General features: G+C 42.7%; 2 protein-coding genes across 2 annotated transcripts; one reads left to right on the plus strand and one right to left on the minus strand.

Moving 5' to 3' along the window:
* Positions 1-379: 379 nt before the first annotated feature.
* LOC133451794 (tripartite motif-containing protein 16-like) lies at positions 380-2,164 on the minus strand. Its single transcript, XM_061730938.1, has one exon. The coding sequence runs from the start codon at positions 2,078-2,080 to the stop codon at positions 407-409; it is 1,674 nt and encodes a 557-aa protein (XP_061586922.1). The 5' UTR covers positions 2,081-2,164; the 3' UTR covers positions 380-406.
* A 9,099-nt stretch (positions 2,165-11,263) lies between these two features.
* LOC133452155 (tripartite motif-containing protein 16-like) lies at positions 11,264-15,309 on the plus strand. Its single transcript, XM_061731375.1, has 2 exons — positions 11,264-12,867; positions 14,901-15,309. The coding sequence occupies exons 1-2, from the start codon at positions 11,567-11,569 to the stop codon at positions 15,307-15,309; spliced, it is 1,710 nt and encodes a 569-aa protein (XP_061587359.1). The 5' UTR covers positions 11,264-11,566.
* The last annotated feature ends 3,372 nt before the right edge of the window (positions 15,310-18,681 follow it).

Here is an 18,681-nt window from a genome sequence, read left to right on the forward strand (position 1 = left end):
TCTCCCTCAGATCTGAGTCAAATCCTGGAATGAAGACTGAAGAAAACACTTTGTTGAAACATCACCAGTTTTATTTCTTACTAAATATTCAGGTTGTTAAACATGAAACTTCCTCAACAGATTTAGACATCAACATCATCTAATCTGCAGATCTGCTGGTTTTTCTGTTCAGGTTCACGAAGCTGAAGAAGAATAATGTGATTAAAACATAAAGACACATTTAGAGTTTCAGGATGATCAAATAAAATAGCCTAAAACATCCAATAAATGACCATAAATAAGAGTGAAACCTGAAAAACACCTGAACAACAAAGTTCCTCTACAGTTTGAGACATGGATCTCTGAACGGTGAAAAAAACATCACAACAATCAACTCTGACTCATGAACACGGAGAAGGAAACGCGTCTATCTGAGTTTATAGAACTCAGCTGAGTCTCCATCAGTGTTACCAACATAAACTCCAGCGTGGAGCGGCTGAGTGAAGGTGGTCTGGACTCTGTGGAGGAGGGTCATGGTTTCAGAGACGCTGTAGAAGGACAGAACTCCTGCTCTGTGATCCAGGTAAACTCCTATTCTGGAGGAAGGAGGACCTGAGACGGAGGTTTTGATGTTGTTGTGCCAAAATCCATATCTGTCTGAGGAACACCATAGTGACCAAGATTTGTCATTATATCCAAATCCACTTTCTCCCCCTGATCTGCTGATATTCTTGTATGAAACTGCTACCTCAACTGCACCTTCTTCCTTCTCCACCTCCCAGTAATGACGTCCAGTCAGACTCTCTCTACTCAGGACCTGATAAAGATTAGTGAATCTGTCTGGATGATCAGAATAAGACTGACGTTGGTCCATAAAAGTCACCTTTCTGTTCTCCTCTGACAGTAACAGCCGTGTGTTTACTGTGTTTGGATCCAGAGTGATTTCACATGAATATTTCAAGAATCCAGCTCTGCTCTTTGGTTCTGGTTGTAGCAGTAAAACATCCACATCAGTGATGGTCAGTGAGATGTTTGTCCACGTGTCTCTCAGGAAATCCTGTAGTCGACCTCTGACCTCTGACACAGCTGCTGTCACGTCCTCAAAGTACCTGAGAGGACGGATGCTGATGCTGGAGGAGTGTGTGGACTCACTGAGTGGTGACAGTGAGGGGTAATTGTGGAGAAACTGGTTGTGGTCCTCGGTGTCTGAGAGCTGCTTCATCTCAGCGTCTCTCCTCTTCAGGTCAGTGATCTCCTGCTGCAGCTTCTCCTCCAGCTCTCTGACTCTCCTCACTTCAGTTTCCTGCTGGGATCTGATCTGCTGCTTCACCTCAGAGCTTCTTTTCTGGAGGAGAGAGATCAGCTCAGTGAACATCTCCTCACTGTCCTCCACTGTTTTATCAGCAGACTGATTGACGGCCTCCACCTCCTGCTGAAGCAGCTTCACATCTTTCTCTCTGTCCTGGATCTGCTGCTGGATTTGTTGTCGGCTCACCTCCATCTCTCTCTGCCTCTCAGTCCTTTCTGCTACAACTGAGACTATGTCGTGGCCTTTATGTTCCTCCACAGAACAGAGATAACAGATAGATTTCTGATCAGTACGGCAGAACATGTTCATCACCTCACCATGACGGGGGCAGATGTTGTCCTGCAGGTTCTTGGAGGGATCCACCAGCTGGTGTTTCTTTAATGGAGCCACATCATGATGAGGTTGAAGGTGTTTCTGGCAGTAATAGGCCAGACAGACCACACAGATGAAGATGATGATGGCTTTCAGTTTTCTTCCAGAGCGGACATCACAGGCCACATCTTCAGGTCCAGCATAGCAGTGATCAGCAGGAGCAGCTTGGACTCCAGTCTTCTTCATCTGCTCCACTAAAGCTGCTAACATGGTGTTTTTCACCAGCTCAGGTTTCTGAGTGAAAGTCCGTCTACACTGAGGACAGCTGGGGAGTTTCTCCTCTCCTTCATCCCAGAAGTTGTTGATACAGTTCATACAGTAACTGTGTCCACAGGGAATAGCCACCGGATCCTTTAAAACCTCCAAACAGATCGAACAAGAAAAGGTTTCCTGGTCCAGCTGATCTCCTTTCTGCGCCATTTCTCCTCTCGATAACTGAGACTGAGACAGTTTCACTTCCTCAAAGGTGAAAATAGTCTTAGCTCTGATCTACAAATCAGGTGTGCAGAGAACGGAGGCTGTCAGCTCTGTGTTCAGCTTGTGTTGCTCAGACCCGTCTTATAGCTGCAGATCTGCAGGGGAGGGAACCAGGAAACCTGCTCAGGCTGTATCTGCCGGTTTATGAGGCTCAGAGTCCAGCAGGATAAGATGTCTGAGATAAAAACACTTGAACTCTTTCAGAACCGGAAACGTTCCTGTTTCAAACTACTATCAGTGTGATGTTCCAGGTTTCCAGGTCGTTTTAACGCCAGTTTCTCAACAATGACACAGATACATGTTTAACTTGGACACAAAGCTGTTCTTCGTTGTTTGAATAAAAATGTGAATAAAGGAGTTCTTGCAGGGGGCAGGGAAGGTGTTGGATAATGAGGGAGGTGTATTTATCATTGTGTGTGTGTGTGTTTTTATCAGGGAACTTTGCCCGAGATCTGCTCCTCAGTCACCGTCCCTGATGTTATCAGCTCGGTACAGTTCTGATACAGGTCCAAAGGTGTCATGAGTGAATCGGGGGGGGCAATGCCAATGAGTTCCAAAACCGCAGCTAGCTTGCAATTCTGTTCAAGAATCGCAGACTAGCTGCAGTTTTGATTTTGACTGTCGGTGGCACAGCTGATCCCTTCAGTGACATCAGGCAGCTCTGAAAGGGCCAGAATAGCTGTCCACGTTTTCCAAATTTGTCAATATGCCAGGGAACCGCCAGCCCCAAAAAGCAGAAATCCTGTTAACAGCTACGGAAAATTGAGCTCTTAACTAAATTCACAAATCTGGCCAAATGGCCAAATGGCTCAATAAGATTAAACTTTTATTCAGGTTTTCTTTTTTCTGACATTATTGTAAAGGCACTGGCAAAAATATTAAATCAAATCTTATAAGACACTCAGAAAATATCTGTGGAGCAATGACAGTCTTTTTTGGGGGGGGGGGGGGGGGAGGTTCAGATCTGTCATTTAACAGGATCAAAAAAATTGAGGGTCCGGAGTCGCTGTGGAAGCTTGAAGTGCTGGATTTGTCCAACAGAATCTCTGCCATTGAGAACATGGATACACTTGAGAACCTCACTCATTTTGCAATTGCAAACAACCTCATCAGTGAGATAAGCAATGTAAGAATACTTTATTGCAGAGAATACATTTGCATTGATGCATTTATATTGCAAGCATCCTTTGACTTTCATGTTTAACTGCATATAAAACGCATATTGCAGAACTGTCAAACGACTTAATCCAAATCTGATGCATTTCATAGGTGATGTACCTCAGGAGGATTAAGAAGTTGTACCAAATGTACTTTTTCGGAAATCCTATCTCTGAGGAGGATGAATACGTAATGTTTTTTGCTGCCTTTCTTCCAACCTTGAGGGGCCTAGACAAGATATGTTCAATTCAATTCAATTCAATGTATTTATTTGTTGACAGGGACTGTACATGTTGATGAATACAGGTGTAAACATGTATGGTTATAGCCATAGGCTAATTTCCACCATTTGTCCCTGCGGCAAATAAATGCCAAACATAAAACATAAAATCGGACACCAGCAAACAAGGAAGACAAGATATAGCAACGAAGGACAACATTTAAAAACACGACTAAGCTAGATAAAATCAATAAGAAATAAAAACATGTTACAATTGATACCAGTAATTAAGTGACCGTCATGTTTAAAGTGCTAAGTGCTTAAGTGCAAGAGATTTAAAGTGTTAATGCAGATTACACATCGTCCCATTATTTCTTTAAAGTGCTCCAATTTTCTTTAAAGTGTTCCAATGCTCAGACAAGAAGACAGTAAGTATACATCATGGCGTATGTAGCGGACCCTTGGTTCCAATAAAAAGGCGGAGAGATTCGTACGGGTGCTCAAATTTTATTCTCATACCGGGCACCGGGAAAACTAACGGGAAGATACAGAAAAAAGGAAAAAGGGGGGATTAATGTAAATTAAATTAAAAAACATTCCACAATTAAACATCACATACATACATACATACATACATCACATTTCATGATTCCATCCGTAAACAGAAATATAAGAGATACATTTATTAGAGCGCAATCAGTGACCACTATTCAAATTCTAAATTTATGAATATTAAAAAATAGCAAAAGCAGCATCATTAAATGAAACAGAACATCCCAAAGATTTAGAATAATACAAATACCTCGTTCCACTACCAAGGGTGCTTGTTTGGAAAGTGTCAGTGATTGATGCCTTCAGGGAACCATCCCGACAATTAATCACACTTGAAAATAAACAACAACCCAGATTAATGTCAAATAAAGAAAACCCATAAAATAAGTACCATTTTAATTAAGACCCGTCATCAAATTGAAACTTACTTGAATAAAGGTCATGAAACAAAAAAAAGAAACGGAGCACAACGCCAAGCCGACCCACGGGAGAAACAGCTGAGATGCAGCAGGTGTGGAGATTACGCAGCAGAATCCTCAACTCCCCTTTCTACCTTTGCACCTCCAACAAACCACACTGGTGAAAACTGACCACCAGGTGGCAGTTAAAACAATTTACTGTCATTTACAGTGTATTTTGACACAAATTGAAGCTTGCATCTTGTGTATATGCATTACTTTATACTCTTACCTCCTGTTAAAACAGCATTTTTTTCATCATTTTATAGAAAAGCATGACTTTTTTCCAGGTGTATTTTGCTATATTGATCCTGCATACGATAACTGTGCCATACGTGACTGTGCAGGAAAAAGCATGTGCCGACTACAAGTCCACCCTTGACAACTTGAAGAGCTGCAGAAACAAGATGCTGAAGCTCTGATGAGGAAGGATGCTGAGTTGAAATTAGTATGTTCAAAAAAGTATGTTCAAGCTCATGTTTGTTGATGCACTTCATTAAGCATGCACACATTATGCCTCATTTAATTACTTCTCTTTTGCAGGATCTCTTTGTAGAGTCTTTTAATGTCCCCTGTATGTTTAAGAGCATGTTTGAAGACGACCCAGAAGCAGCAAGATTAAGCTGATTCCAGGATTCCAGGAATGGCTTCTCACCTTCAATATCCTTTTTTTCCTCTAATATTTCTAGTACATGTGGCTGTATTTGTGACATACAGTGCAAACTGAGCAATTTCTTCTTTAAATTCCTTGACCTTGCAATTACATTTGAGGACCGAATGATGAAGCTGTTCAAATCCTTATTTGACACCGGGCTGGCTGAGCACAAACGTAGGGAAGCAGAGCTGAATAATTCATAATTAACAACAATAGCAATAATAGGCTGACAGTATGACATACTACAGGGAAAAAGCAATTGAGGTGATGGACAAGTATGACGAGCAATATGACGAGGTAAGCATTTTCAATAAGACTTCGTTTTATACTTTTTTTTATACTTTTTTTAAAACTTTTTTTTATATTATTAAATTATTTGTAAGTTGGTTGAATGTGTTTGAAATGTTTTTAAACTTTTTTTTACATTATTAAATTATTTGTAAGTTGGTTGAATGTGTTTGAAATGTTTTTAAACTTTTTTTTAAATTATTAAATTATTTGTAAGTTGGTTGAAGGTGTTTGAAATGTTTTTAAACGTTTTTTTGTTTATTTATATCGATATAAAGAATCACCTAACACTTAGCAGGACAGTTGACTTTATATTATGCTTTTATTCTTTTCTTTTATCTTATTTTATTGATTGTATGACTGTTACCTTTATTTTATGTCTTAACGTTTTTATCTTTGTCCCAGTCCACCCCTGGTGAGGGGGGTTCAGAAGGTTTTATTGTTTTTGTTGGTTTCATTTTGTGTTATTTTTTTGGTCTTTTTTAAAGTGTTTAATCAAATAAATATTAATTGGTAATTCTGATTGGTTTATAACTTACCGGAGTGAATTTAGATTTTCCAATGAACCTAAATAGTTGGTGTTTTGGGATGTAGGAGGAAACCAGAGCGTTTAGTAGTTTAGTTACTTTCCACCGTATTCCTGTTAAGGATATACATTACTACAAATGACTGAAGTATCTAAAGTATCGATACTTTCATCTGAGAATCGATTTTAGAGCACACAAACATGGTATCGGAAGGATCGATATTTCAGTATCGATCCGCACATCACTAACAGGTGGACGTGCTTCTGCACTGGTCCAGAACCAGCTCTGGAACCGGTCTGGAGTCATGGCCTGTCCGTACGGTCGGGTCCTGGCCTAATAAGCATATGGTGGTTTGCTACTGGTGGAACCGGGCAGGGGTGGCAGGGGCCCAAAGTGGGGGCCAATGACCGCCTGCCCCCCCTGTTCTGGTGCTGTAAAGCACATCTTTCCCTGTACTTTCCTGCTTCCTGTTTATGTCATGAAGAAAAGGAGCAAGACGTGTCTGGATGAAGGTCTGAACGGTTTCATGGTTCTGACTCTGCTGCAGCAGATGTTGGTGTGAAACCGTGTGAATGTCCTCAGCTCTCACCTGCTCCTGCAGCCTCAGCCTGCAGGTGAACCGGGAGCGTCTGCAGAGCCGCCACGGCTGACGGTTCTCCTCCTCCATGTGACTCCTCCGGTTCCCCGTCAGGGTCACATGTTGCAGCTCAAGCCAATCGCCACGTCAGCGTTCCTACAGTCCTGTTCAAAAGTTCACCCTCCCTCTCGGTCGGAGGTTTTTACATATCTGAACAATAAAAACCATCTGATTGATAAGGAGGAGAACAGACCTCAGATAACCGACACATGACCTTCAGTCAACAACCACCTTTATTATGTTCCCCAGGTAATAAACTGGCTGCTGCGTAGCACCGTTTCATTATCGACTCAACAAAAACAACATGCACTGGTTCATTTATTTATGTTTCAAAATGAAGGTAGAAAATGTGGAAGCTTCACTGAGGTTCTGGTTCCTCTGTGATAGGAATCGTTTTCAAAATACAAACTCTCGTTGAAAAGGACCCACTTTTCATCTGATCTTACGGTTTACATTAAAAAACACACACCGACATCAGACTGGGACAAAAATTAGTAAATGTAGGGCGTCAGAGTCAAAAAAAATGTCTTGGAGTCATAATAGACAACAAACTATCCTGAAAGTCACATATAAAGTACATTAAAGCTAAAACATCCAAATCAATTGCAATATTACACAAAGTCAAACACCTTCTTAATCAATCATCACTATACACCTTGTACTGCTCCTTCATACTTCCATATATGAGCTACTGTGTGGAAGTGTGGGGGGACACATATAAAACAAACATGTATACAATATTTAAACTTCAAAAAAGAGCAATAAGAATTGTATATAAATAAATAAAGCGGCCTTTAGAGAATCAACAAACCCACTCTTCATCAAACTGAGAACACTCAAATTTAAGGATCTGGTCGACTTCAAAACTATACAAGTCATGCACAAAGCAAATCCGCATCAGTTGCCACAAGACATCCAGAAGTTGTTTCAAATAAAATAAAATAAACACAATCTCAGGGGAATAAGTCATTTTAAAAAACATGTACGAACAAACATCAAAACCCATTGTGTATCATTGATGAGAGTTAATCTGTGGAAAAACTGCAAAGATGAAATGACATCATGCAAATCACCAAGTAAGTTTAAACAAATCTTTAAAATCAATACTCTTAATGGATACAAAATGGAAATGGACACATGAACTAACAGCCAATGACCAAACTGCCTTGCTCAGCTGAACCACCTTTTCTTTCTCTTTTATGCGTTTCTAAGTTCTGAGAAATGTAAAAACAGAACATTAGAAGGGGTAGGACTAGAAAAGTTTTTTGAAAATTCATCCCACACTCTTTCAAACAGGAAATATTTATCTACATATAGATGTGTCTCTTTAATTTGCTTTGCTTATGTTTAGTTTTTTTGGTTTATACATTTTATGTATTCTGATTATTTTTTGTTTTAACCTGTTTGAATAAAAAATGAAACAGCTGACCCTGATTCATGACGCCAAACTGACAAAATCCTTCCACAGGGCCTGATGGAAACAAGGATGTAACCCGGACCTTGTCTGTGTGAGCAGCAAACTAGCATCCATAGCTGTGAAAGAGGTCATGGACCTGATCCCCCACCCCCAACACCGGCCATAACCAGAACCATCCGGTCTGTTCTACAAGCAATAACCGGCCCCTTCCGCCGAAGGCTGACTGGCTGTCATTCCAACAGGAGACCGAAGAGTCCATCCCCAACATTTCACCTCACTTCAACAACTATACCATGTTCACAGAGCTGCTGAACAGGTCAGCCAGGGAACACAGACCCAGAGGATGCCAGACCCAGTATATCCTGGCTTGTTGGAAACATCCAGTGATCTACTGATCGCCTACAACAGGGAATACCACGAGGACACTTTCTCCTCCACCACCAGGGAACTCGGAGAGATCCTGTTGAACAAAGTCGGGGAAGATCGAAGGCAAATCTGGAAGGAGTTGATAGAAAACACCAACATGACCAATAACAGCAGGAAGGCATGGGCCACAATCCGCCGCCATGTCAAACCGCCCACACTCACAACTGTCACAGCAAATTCGGTTGCAGCACAGCTGGTGGCAAACGGTCGCAGCCAAAACCGTCGCAGACCCACAAGAGAATACAGCTGTACAGCGTTACAGACCACCCACGACCAGCCAGCGCTCTCACCAAGCCCTTGGCTGCAATGAGCATGCTGAACCTGGGAAAGCAGCAGGAATCGATGGCATACTTGCGGAAATGATACAGCAACTGGTACATAAGCAAAGACCTGGCTCCTAGCAATGCCGAACTCATGTCCAAAGGGCTACAGACCCATTTCCCTCCTCAGCATCCCCTACAAGCTCTATGGGAGGCTTTTACTCCAACATCTCATGCCAGTTATAGAATCCAAGCTTACCAAAGATCAAGCTGGCTTCCGCCCTGGCCGCTCCGGCGCTTGGCAATTACTGAAGGACGGTTTTAAGTGCAAACTCATCGCCGCAGCAACTTTTATAGACCTTACGGCTGCCTATGACACTGTCCAGCACCGCACCATGATCAAGAAACTGTTGGCCATGACTGGTGACCTTGACCTGCGCCAAGTCATCAAGTCTCCCCAACAAGCGCTTCTTCGTTCAGCTAATTGACAAGAAGAGCAAATGGAAAACCCAAAAGAACGCCATACCACAAGGCAGCGTACTCGCCCCCCTCCTATTCAACATCTAAACCAACGAACAACCATCTGTCCTGGCAAAACCCTTCCAAGAGATGACAACCTACTGCAATAACAACCACCTGAAACCATAAAAAACCCAACTATGCAGTTTCCATCTTAAAAACCGAAATGCAGGAAAGGAACTGAGCATTTCATGGGATGGCCACAACCTCTCCAACCACCCCCACCCCGTCTACCTCGGAGTCACCCTGGACAGGACACTCTCTTTCAGAACCCATCTTCAGAACACCAAAGCCAAGGTCAGCACTCGCTACAACATCCTGGTAAACTCAAAGTGGGGCGCTGATCCACCACCTATCCGTGCAACCGGCCGAGTTCTTCAAACACATTTATGGTTCTGCGTTAAATCGACGCAGAGCCTACGGCGTAGGGTACGGCATACGGCGCGCGTCGCCACGTAACCTACGCCGTAGACTCTGCGTCAGTGTAACGCGGAACCATAAATCAGCCTTTATTCTGGCGTGATCTTTGGCAAACGGGCAAACTAGTGATTATGTACATTCACTGAGGGAATATTATGAAAGTAAAATATATATTTCTCGCTAGAAATGTAATCAAAACGCATTTTTATGCAGAAACTAACTCAAAATATTGATTTTATTCACAAAAAAAATTATGTCCGCCATGTTTTTTTTTTTTTTGATTCAGTCCGCAAATTACGACGAAAAGCATTCTGGGAAATTTTTCTCTCCCTAGAAAACTAGTGAGGATCGGAAATCCCTACATCGGTAGGGAGAGATTCATAGCCACTACACTACTTTTCTTCACTACACCTAGGTGGAAAGAGGAATTGGGACACCAATTTAGACTCCCTTACAAAGAGTAAGTGTAGTTTACCAGCTTAACCTTTCCTGTGGTAATAATTATGTACAACATGTGACCAACACAGACAACAGCAGACATGTCACTCTCTAAAAGTTGATACAAGTTGTAAACTATAAACCTTAGTTTTCCTGTGGAAAGGGGAATTAAATCTTAAAATAAAAATGAATTATGAATTATTAAGCTTTGTGAAAGCTTTAGCTATAGCATCCGCCGCGTGTGAGGAAACTCTTGTGAGTGAAGCAAAACTCTTCACACCAGAGCTCCAAATGTTACCCGTGAAGCGACTGACACGACTGTCGTCCTGCATAAGGCTTTGGATGTATATAGTTTGGTAAAACTCCGACAGGATTTCATCAGTGAAATATTTACGACGCGACAGCGCATACCGACGATCCAAGCAGCTAACGAAGCGTTTAAACCCGACGTCTTCAACAACAGAAAACGGCTGATGAGGATCATGTGTCTGTCCATACTGTCGGCCGAGCCAACTATGAAGATGCTTCATAGTTGGATTTCTGATAACAGGATTTCTGCTTTTTGGAGCTGGTGGTTACCTGGCATATTGACAAATTTGGAAAACGTCGACAGCTATTCTGGTCCTCTCAGAGCTGCCTAACGTGACTGAAGGGATAAGCTGTGCCACCAACAGTCAGACTCAAACGTTGGGGAGCAAAATCACGAGCTGGATACAATTCTTGAACAGAATCGCAGGCTAGCTGCGGTTTTTGATCTCATTGGCAGGATGGAAAAGACCTTGGAAGAGTTGGAAGCTCGGCTTTGCGGGAATTGACCACAAATTTGTCTGTTTGGAGTCGGCATTGATGAACCAGAGACTTAAGGCAGACGGATCATTACTGGAGTCTGACCTGTATCAGAACTGTACCGAGCTGATAACATCAAGGAAAATGGCTGAGGAGCAGATCTGGGACATAGTCCACCGATAAAAACACACACACACACAATGATAAATACACCTCCCTCATTATCTAACATCTTCCCTGCCCCCTGCAAGAACTCTTTTATTCACATTATAATTCAAACAGCCAAGAACAGCTTTGAGTCCAAGTTAAACATGTATCTGTGTCATTGTTGAGAAACTGGCGTTAAAACGACCTGGTAACCTGGATCGTGAGACTGATAGTAGTTTGAAACAGGAAAGTTTCCTGTTCTGAAAGAGTTCAAGTGTTTTTATCTCAGACATCTTATCCTGCTGGACTCTGAGCCTCATAAACCGGCAGATACAGTCTGAGCAGGTTTCCTGGTTCCCTCCCCTGCAGATCTGCAGCTATAAGACGGGTCTGAACAACACGAGCTGAACACAGAGCTGACAGCCTCCGTTCTCTGCACACCTGATTTGTAGATCAGAGCTCAGACCATTTTCACCTTTGAGGAAGTAAAACTGTCTCAGTCTCAGTTTTCGAGAGGAGAAATGGCGCAGAAAGGAGATCAGGTGGACCAGGAAACCTTATCTTGTTCGATCTGTTTGGAGGTTTTAAAGGATCCGGTGACTATTCCCTGTGGACACAGTTACTGTATGAAATGTATTAACAACTTCTGGGATGGAGAGGAGCAGAAGAAACTCGCCAGCTGTCCTCAGTGTAGACAGACGTTCATACCAAAGCCTGAGCTGGTGAAAAGTACCATGTTAGCAGCTTTAGTGGAGCAGATGAAGAAAACTGGAGTCCAAGCTGCTCCTGCTGATCACTGCTATGCTGGACCTGAAGATATGGCCTGTGATGTCCGCTCTGGAAGAAAACTGAAAGCCATCATCATCATCATCTGTGTGGTCTGTCTGGCCTATTACTGCCAGAAACACCTTCAACCTCATCATGATGTGGCTCCGTTAAAGAAACACCAGCTGGCGGATCCCTCCAAGAACCTGCAGGACAACATCTGCCCCCGTCACGGTGAGGTGATGAACATGTTCTGTCGTACTGATCAGAAGTCTATCTGTTATCTCTGCTCTGTGGATGAACATAAAGGTCACGACATAGTCTCAGTTGTAGCAGAAAGGACTGAGAGGCAGAGAGAGATGGAGGTGAGTCGACAACAAATCCAGCAGGAGATCCAGGACAGAGAGAAAGATGTGAAGCTGCTTCAGCAGGAGGTGGAGGCCGTCAATCAGTCTGCTGATAAAACAGTGGAGGACAGTGAGGAGATCTTCACTGAGCTGATCTCTCTCCTCCAGGAAAGAAGCTCTGATGTGAAGCAGCAGATCAGATCCCAGCAGGAAACTGAAGTGAGGAGAGTCAGAGAGCTTGAGGAGAAGCTGCAGCAGGAGATCACTGACCTGAAGAGGAGAGACGCTGAGATGAAGCAGCTCTCAGACACCGAGGACCACAACCAGTTTCTCCAAAACTACCACTCACTGTCACCACTCAGTGAGTCCACACGCTCCTCCAGCATCAGCATCCGTCCTCTCACACACTCCCCCAGCATCAGCATCCGTCCTCTCATGTACTTTGAGGATGTGACAGCAGCCGTGTCAGAGGTCAGAGGTCAACTACAGGACATCCTGAGAGACACGTGGACAAACATCTCACTGACCATCACTGATGTGGATGTTTTACTGCCCAAAGAACCAAAGAGTAGAGCTGGATTCTTGAAGTATTCATGTGAAATCACTCTGGATCCAAACACAGTACACACGATACTGTTACTGTCAGAGGAGAACAGAAAGGTGACTTTTATGGACGAACATCAGTCTTATTCTGATCATCCAGACCAGGGGTCGGCAACCTTTTTGACATGGAGTGCCAGTGTGAAAATTTCTTGTCAATGAATGTGCCATAATCAACAGTAGGCTAAAACAAAGTTAGATTACGGTATGACGCAAAATACAAAAACATTTCCAACACACCTGGAATTATATTTTATACAGGCCACATGCAAGCATATTTTACAGGCATCAGAACAGCTTGTCCTAAAAAAAGAGGAAAATTCTTGACGCGGACGAGTGAGGGTGCAACGTGCCCGAACCCTCTAGGGGGGTCCGGGGGCATGCCCCCCCGGAAAATTTTGAAAAATAGACTCAAAATGGTGCATTCTGGTGGTCTCATAGCTCCATAATCACATCTTTTATCAATGCAAGAATACACACAAAAAATCTGAATTTTTGCAAAGAATGATGCATTTTGATAACATAATAACACGTTCATCATCATGGCTAATGCTTCATGCATGAATAAATCTTGAAATCAAGATAATCATATCTTAAACTTCTACAATGGCCAGAATCCCCCTTTCACACCTAAATTAATTGACAAAACGACAAAAGACAAGCAGTTCCTTGTCTTTCAGAACTGTGGTATGGAACTCCGAACAGGTCTGCTCAAAGTTCAGTGCGAGGAGCTCCACTGAACTATTTGTTATAATTTTGATTATTTAATTCTTTATTGATTTCATAAAATATTCAAATTTTTTGAGATTTTTTATTTGGGGTTTTCATAAGCTGTGGGCCATAATCATTAAAATTATAACAAATAAAGGCTTGAAATATCTCACTTTGCATGTAGTGGGAAATAATATATTTGTTTCACCTTTAGTTGAATTTACTGAAACTAATTAAGTTTAGCAATATATTCTTATTTTCCGACCTTCACTTGTATATTATGACCAATAAATAAGAGCATAATATATGTCCCGTATCACACCACATCAAGCTCAGGGGATGTTTCAGGTATGAGGAACTGTGCAACAGATGCCTGGCTCCTCTGGGATGTTATTACGTTTATGGAGGTTCCTGCAGTATGCTGCCTGACACACCTCAGAGAGACCTGTTTCCTCTTTAGGACGAGGTGGGGTGTCTGGAGCCTGGAGACATCTTGACTTGACTTTTTTTTTGTTTAAAGTCGCGCGTGTCGGTGCAGTTAGCAGCAGTGAGAGGTAAAGGCTGATTTATGGTTCTGCGTCAGACCAACGCAGAACCTACGCCGTACATTGCGGGTCGCCGCGTACCCTACGGCGTAGGCTCTGCGTCGATTTAACGCGGAACCATAAATGAGGCTTAACTAGGCAACGGAGCGCAAAGGGGTTCCGTATTGGTTCAATACGGAACGCAACTTTTAATTCCCAATTACGTTACAATTCCGTATTTCAAGGGGCGGGTGGCAAGCCCATACTCATCTCTGCACAGCCTACCTGCAACACAGCAGTGCTGCTGCTTTTTTGTCCCGCTGCAAAAATTTATTTTAAACTGAGCTGCCGGCTCCTCTTCATTTCTGCTGCTGCCGCGTCCTGTCTGTCTGTCTGTGAAGGCTGATTTATGGTACTGCGTTAAATCGACGTTTTTTTCCCCACTTACAGGACCTTTTCTCTCCCTCCCGATGTTCCGGGACCTATATGATAATAGGATAGTATTTCTTTCTGCCACTTTATTGAGGTTTTTGTGCTGAAATGAGGAGGAATCATAGAGATAACTTCTCATTTCAACTAACTGGATCAGCCGTTCCTCATCATGACTGTTTCCTACAGCGCTTTCCCCCGGCTTTCAATGCGAGCGGCAGGATGAAAATAGAAGAACATTTAAATATCACAATATCAAGCTTGTTTTCTGTTTAGAAACTACAAACATAGGAAAATTACAAGTACCGTAATCCCCCATCTTTTACTTGTCTTTTTACTCTTTATTTTAGGAGTTTCTTTCATGAGCGCACGGGCGGGTAGTGCGGTGAATAAAGGCTGATTTAGTGTGCCAATGATTATGCCGCCGCGTGCCAATCATGGCACGCGTGCCTGAGGTTGCCGACCCCTGATCCAGACAGATTCACTGATTATTCTCAGGTCCTGAGTAGAGAGAGTCTGACTGGACGTCATTACTGGGAGGTGGAGAAGGAAGAAGGTGCAGTTGAGGTAGCAGTTTCATACAAGAATATCAGCAGATCAGGGGAGGAAAGTGGATTTGGATTTAATGACAAATCTTGGTCACTACATTGTTCCTCAGACAGATATGGATTTTGGTACAACAAGATCCAAACCTCCATCTCAGGTCCTCAGAGCTCCAGAATAGGAGTTTACCTGGATCACAGAGCAGGAGTTCTGTCCTTCTACAGCGTCTCTGAAACCATGACCCTCCTCCACAGAGTCCAGACCTCCTTCACTCAGCCGCTCCACGCTGGAGTTCGGGTTTACCGCGGTTCTGGAGACTCAGCTGAGTTCTGTAAACTCAGATAGACGCGTTTCCTTCTCCGTGTTTATGAGTCAGAGTTGATTGTTGTAATGTTTCTTCACTGTTCAGAGATCCACGTCTCAAACTCTGATTGTAGAGGAACTTTGTTGTTCAGGTATTTGCAGGTTTCACTCTTATTTCTGGTCATTTATTGGATATTTTAGTCTATTTTATTTGATCAACCTAAAACTCTAGATGTGTCTTTATGTTTTAATCACATTGTTCTTCTTCAGCTTCATGAACCTGAACAGAAAAACATGCAGATTTGCAGATCAGATGATGTTGATATCTAAATCTGTTGAGGATGTTTCATGTTTAACAACTTGAATATTTAGTAAGAAATAAAACTGGTGATGTTTCAACAAAGTGTTTTCTTCAGTCTTCATTCCAGGATTTGACTCAGATCTGAGGGAGAAAACATGAATCTAATATTCAGGTCAAACAGAGGCAGTTTTTTTTTTTTAAACTCCAGATAGTTTAGGGTCTGGATTCGTCTTCGTTGTGCTTTCATGAACAAACATCCCATAATAAAGGGGGCGGAGCCGAAAGTGACGACTCGCCGGAGGAAGAAAAGTCGGGCACAAACGTTTTTTCTTGTTAAGTTTTTATTATGCTTAAAAAAGAAAATTAAAAGACAGAGGAGGTGGTGATCAAAGAAAAAGAAAAATATATATTCATATTCAAATCTCTTTAAACATTTCTATTCATATCTGATTAACGATGCAAAGAAAATAATTCCCGTAGTAGTAGTGCTCGAGTAAAGTTCAATATAGACTTTTATTATAACAAAATAGGCAGTTTACGAGGGTTAAATATCTGTCAAGATCTCGTTGTACAACAACCAGGTTGGGACTCCTGGAGGTGGCGGCTCGTCTCCGGGACGCCGGCCCCGCCCTCCACGGGGTTGCCATGGTAGCACGCAGGGGGCGGAGCTCAGACAGCAGGGGGCGGAGCTCCGACAGCAGGGGGCGGGGCTAGGACAGCAGGGGGTGGAGCTCCGCACGACTCCGCCGCCGTGAAAGCGGGACGAAAAGCTGCCGATCCGACGGCGGACGAAACGTTTTCTTTCCTCAGAACCTCGAATCTGACGTCTTCACATAAATGAAGGAGTTTCATTCGCGTCTCTGTAGACTTAAAATAGATTTCTGCATTTATTCTCACGTGATGGATTTAATATCTGACGGTCGACAGCTTTCACACCTTCAAGTATGTTGAAAATATATTTTCATAATCACTTGTTCACTATTTAAAAAACATGTTCACTGAGTTTTGACCTTCTTTCATTCTAAATATGGACATTTAGAAAAAGAATTATACATATATTTCTACATATTTAAATTTATATGAGAAATCTTCAAAGTTATTTAGAAATTTCTTGATGATTTCTTGATGATAGCTGATTTATTTATCTGTAGTTGATTCATTTCCCATTTATAGAGAATTTCTGCCATTAAAATCCAATTTCAGCAGAAATTGTTTCTCTTAGTGTCTTTTTATTCCTAAATAATTCCTGTAATTAAACCACTTTGTTGTGATAGTAAGGATGTGATTCTGAGTTTCTACTAAAATAGCGTCTTTGTGATTTCAAAATACAGATCTTTCTAATACATTTCAAATATTTCACCTTTCACCTTTTAAACATTTTCATGGGTATAAAATTCATTTCTAAACATTTATAGTTCCCTCTTGGCTGAGGTGTATTGCATGGTTTACAGAAGCAGCTCTCTTAAAAATCATTTCTCTTTTAAAAATACAACGTCAACCGTCATCTGTAGAGGTTCATGATACCAGATGTGGCGGAAACGTCCAGACGTGTTGTTTCTCTTGGTTTCTGGGGCGTTTAGAATCGGGTCTGTGAACGTTTCGAGCCACTTTGACGGACCTTTCCTGGGAGTCCCACCGACGTGAAGAGAATCAAATCAACGCTTGAACGAATCGACCCCCAGAAGCAGATCTGATGGCGACATCTGGAAGCGTGCGGCGCGGGAAGTTAAAAACACAAAACTGGATCAAAAAGTAAAAAATACCAACAAAAAAAGAAGCCGCAACATCAGACGCTGAGGTGAAAGGGCTGATGGGAAATAAACGGGATGACTGACATGCTGTTAAAGCTCAAAGTTTAGCGTTTTTGTGTCTCCGTTTCCTCCAGGCTGACAAACGCTGCCGGAGACTCCGCCCACCTGCTTACGAGACAAAAACAACCAAAAATACAAATTTGCTTTGTACGTTTCTTCTCGTCGCCGTCAAGAATTCTCCTCTGAAGTTCCCTCCCTTAAACATTAAGGAGCTGTACCGTGGCGGGTGCTTAATTATACTTTATATTCTATCAAATTTGTCACGATAGCATAAACACACAGAGGACCCAGAGTGGTGGACGGCGTCTCACCTGTGAAATGTTCTGTGAACTCCTGCTCCAGCTTGGCGGCTCTGTCGAAGGTTTTCCTGCCCTGATCGTCCGTCAGGCGCTTGTTCATCTCTCTGCAGGCGCAAATGCAGCTCAAGGTTTGGCAACAGTTGAGCTTCAGGTTTCAAGTTTCAAAGTAGGGAAGGTCCTTCCCCCGACTCACATGATGTTCTCCACAGATTTGGGTTTGATGAAGATGGTGATGGGGTGAAGCTGCGCCAGCTGGAGTCTCTTGATGGCTGTAATATATTGTGTTGTTACTGTAACTTTATTCTGAAAGGTAACCGGATGGGGGGCGGAACAAGACCTCCGGTTAGAGTTATTGTATGAGGTTCGGATGCTAAGTAAAGTTCTAGCTGTGGCACGAAAACCTGGTCGTCCTGTCAAGTCATTTTATAAGACTAAACATTACATGGTGTCAGAGTAAATACCTGGAAAGAGAGACAATGGCACACTTCAAACCACCGCCGGGCTTGAGCCTACAGGGGAATCTCGCGGAGAATTGGAGGACGTGGCTGCAGCGCTACGAGCTTTTTGCAGTTGCGAGCGGTGTAAGAGAAAAGTCAGAAGAAGTGCAATGCGCAACTTTCCTGCATGTTGCGGGGGAAGAAGCCATTAAAGTGAGTAACACATTTGTCTTCGACGATGATGAGGAGGACAAAATAGCTGAATTGAAGCAGAAGTTCCGAGACTACTGCGAGCCCAGGAAAAACCTGCCATATATAAGGCACATGTTTTTCACTCGTGTCCAAGGCCCATCAGAGACAATAGACACCTACGTCACGGCCTTAAAGAATAAAGCGAAAGACTGTGAGTTTGGATACCTGTGTGACTCACTAATACGTGACAGGATTGTCTGTGGAATACGTGATGATCAAGTAAGAGCGAGATTGCTCAGAGAAGCAGATCTCACGCTCATTAAAGCCCTCGATGTGTGCCGTGCCAGTGAACTGACGTCCACCCAAATGAAAGT

Source organism: Cololabis saira, chromosome 10, assembly GCF_033807715.1.
Source record: "Cololabis saira isolate AMF1-May2022 chromosome 10, fColSai1.1, whole genome shotgun sequence".
In the NCBI taxonomy this organism is placed as follows: Eukaryota; Metazoa; Chordata; class Actinopteri; order Beloniformes; family Belonidae; genus Cololabis; species Cololabis saira.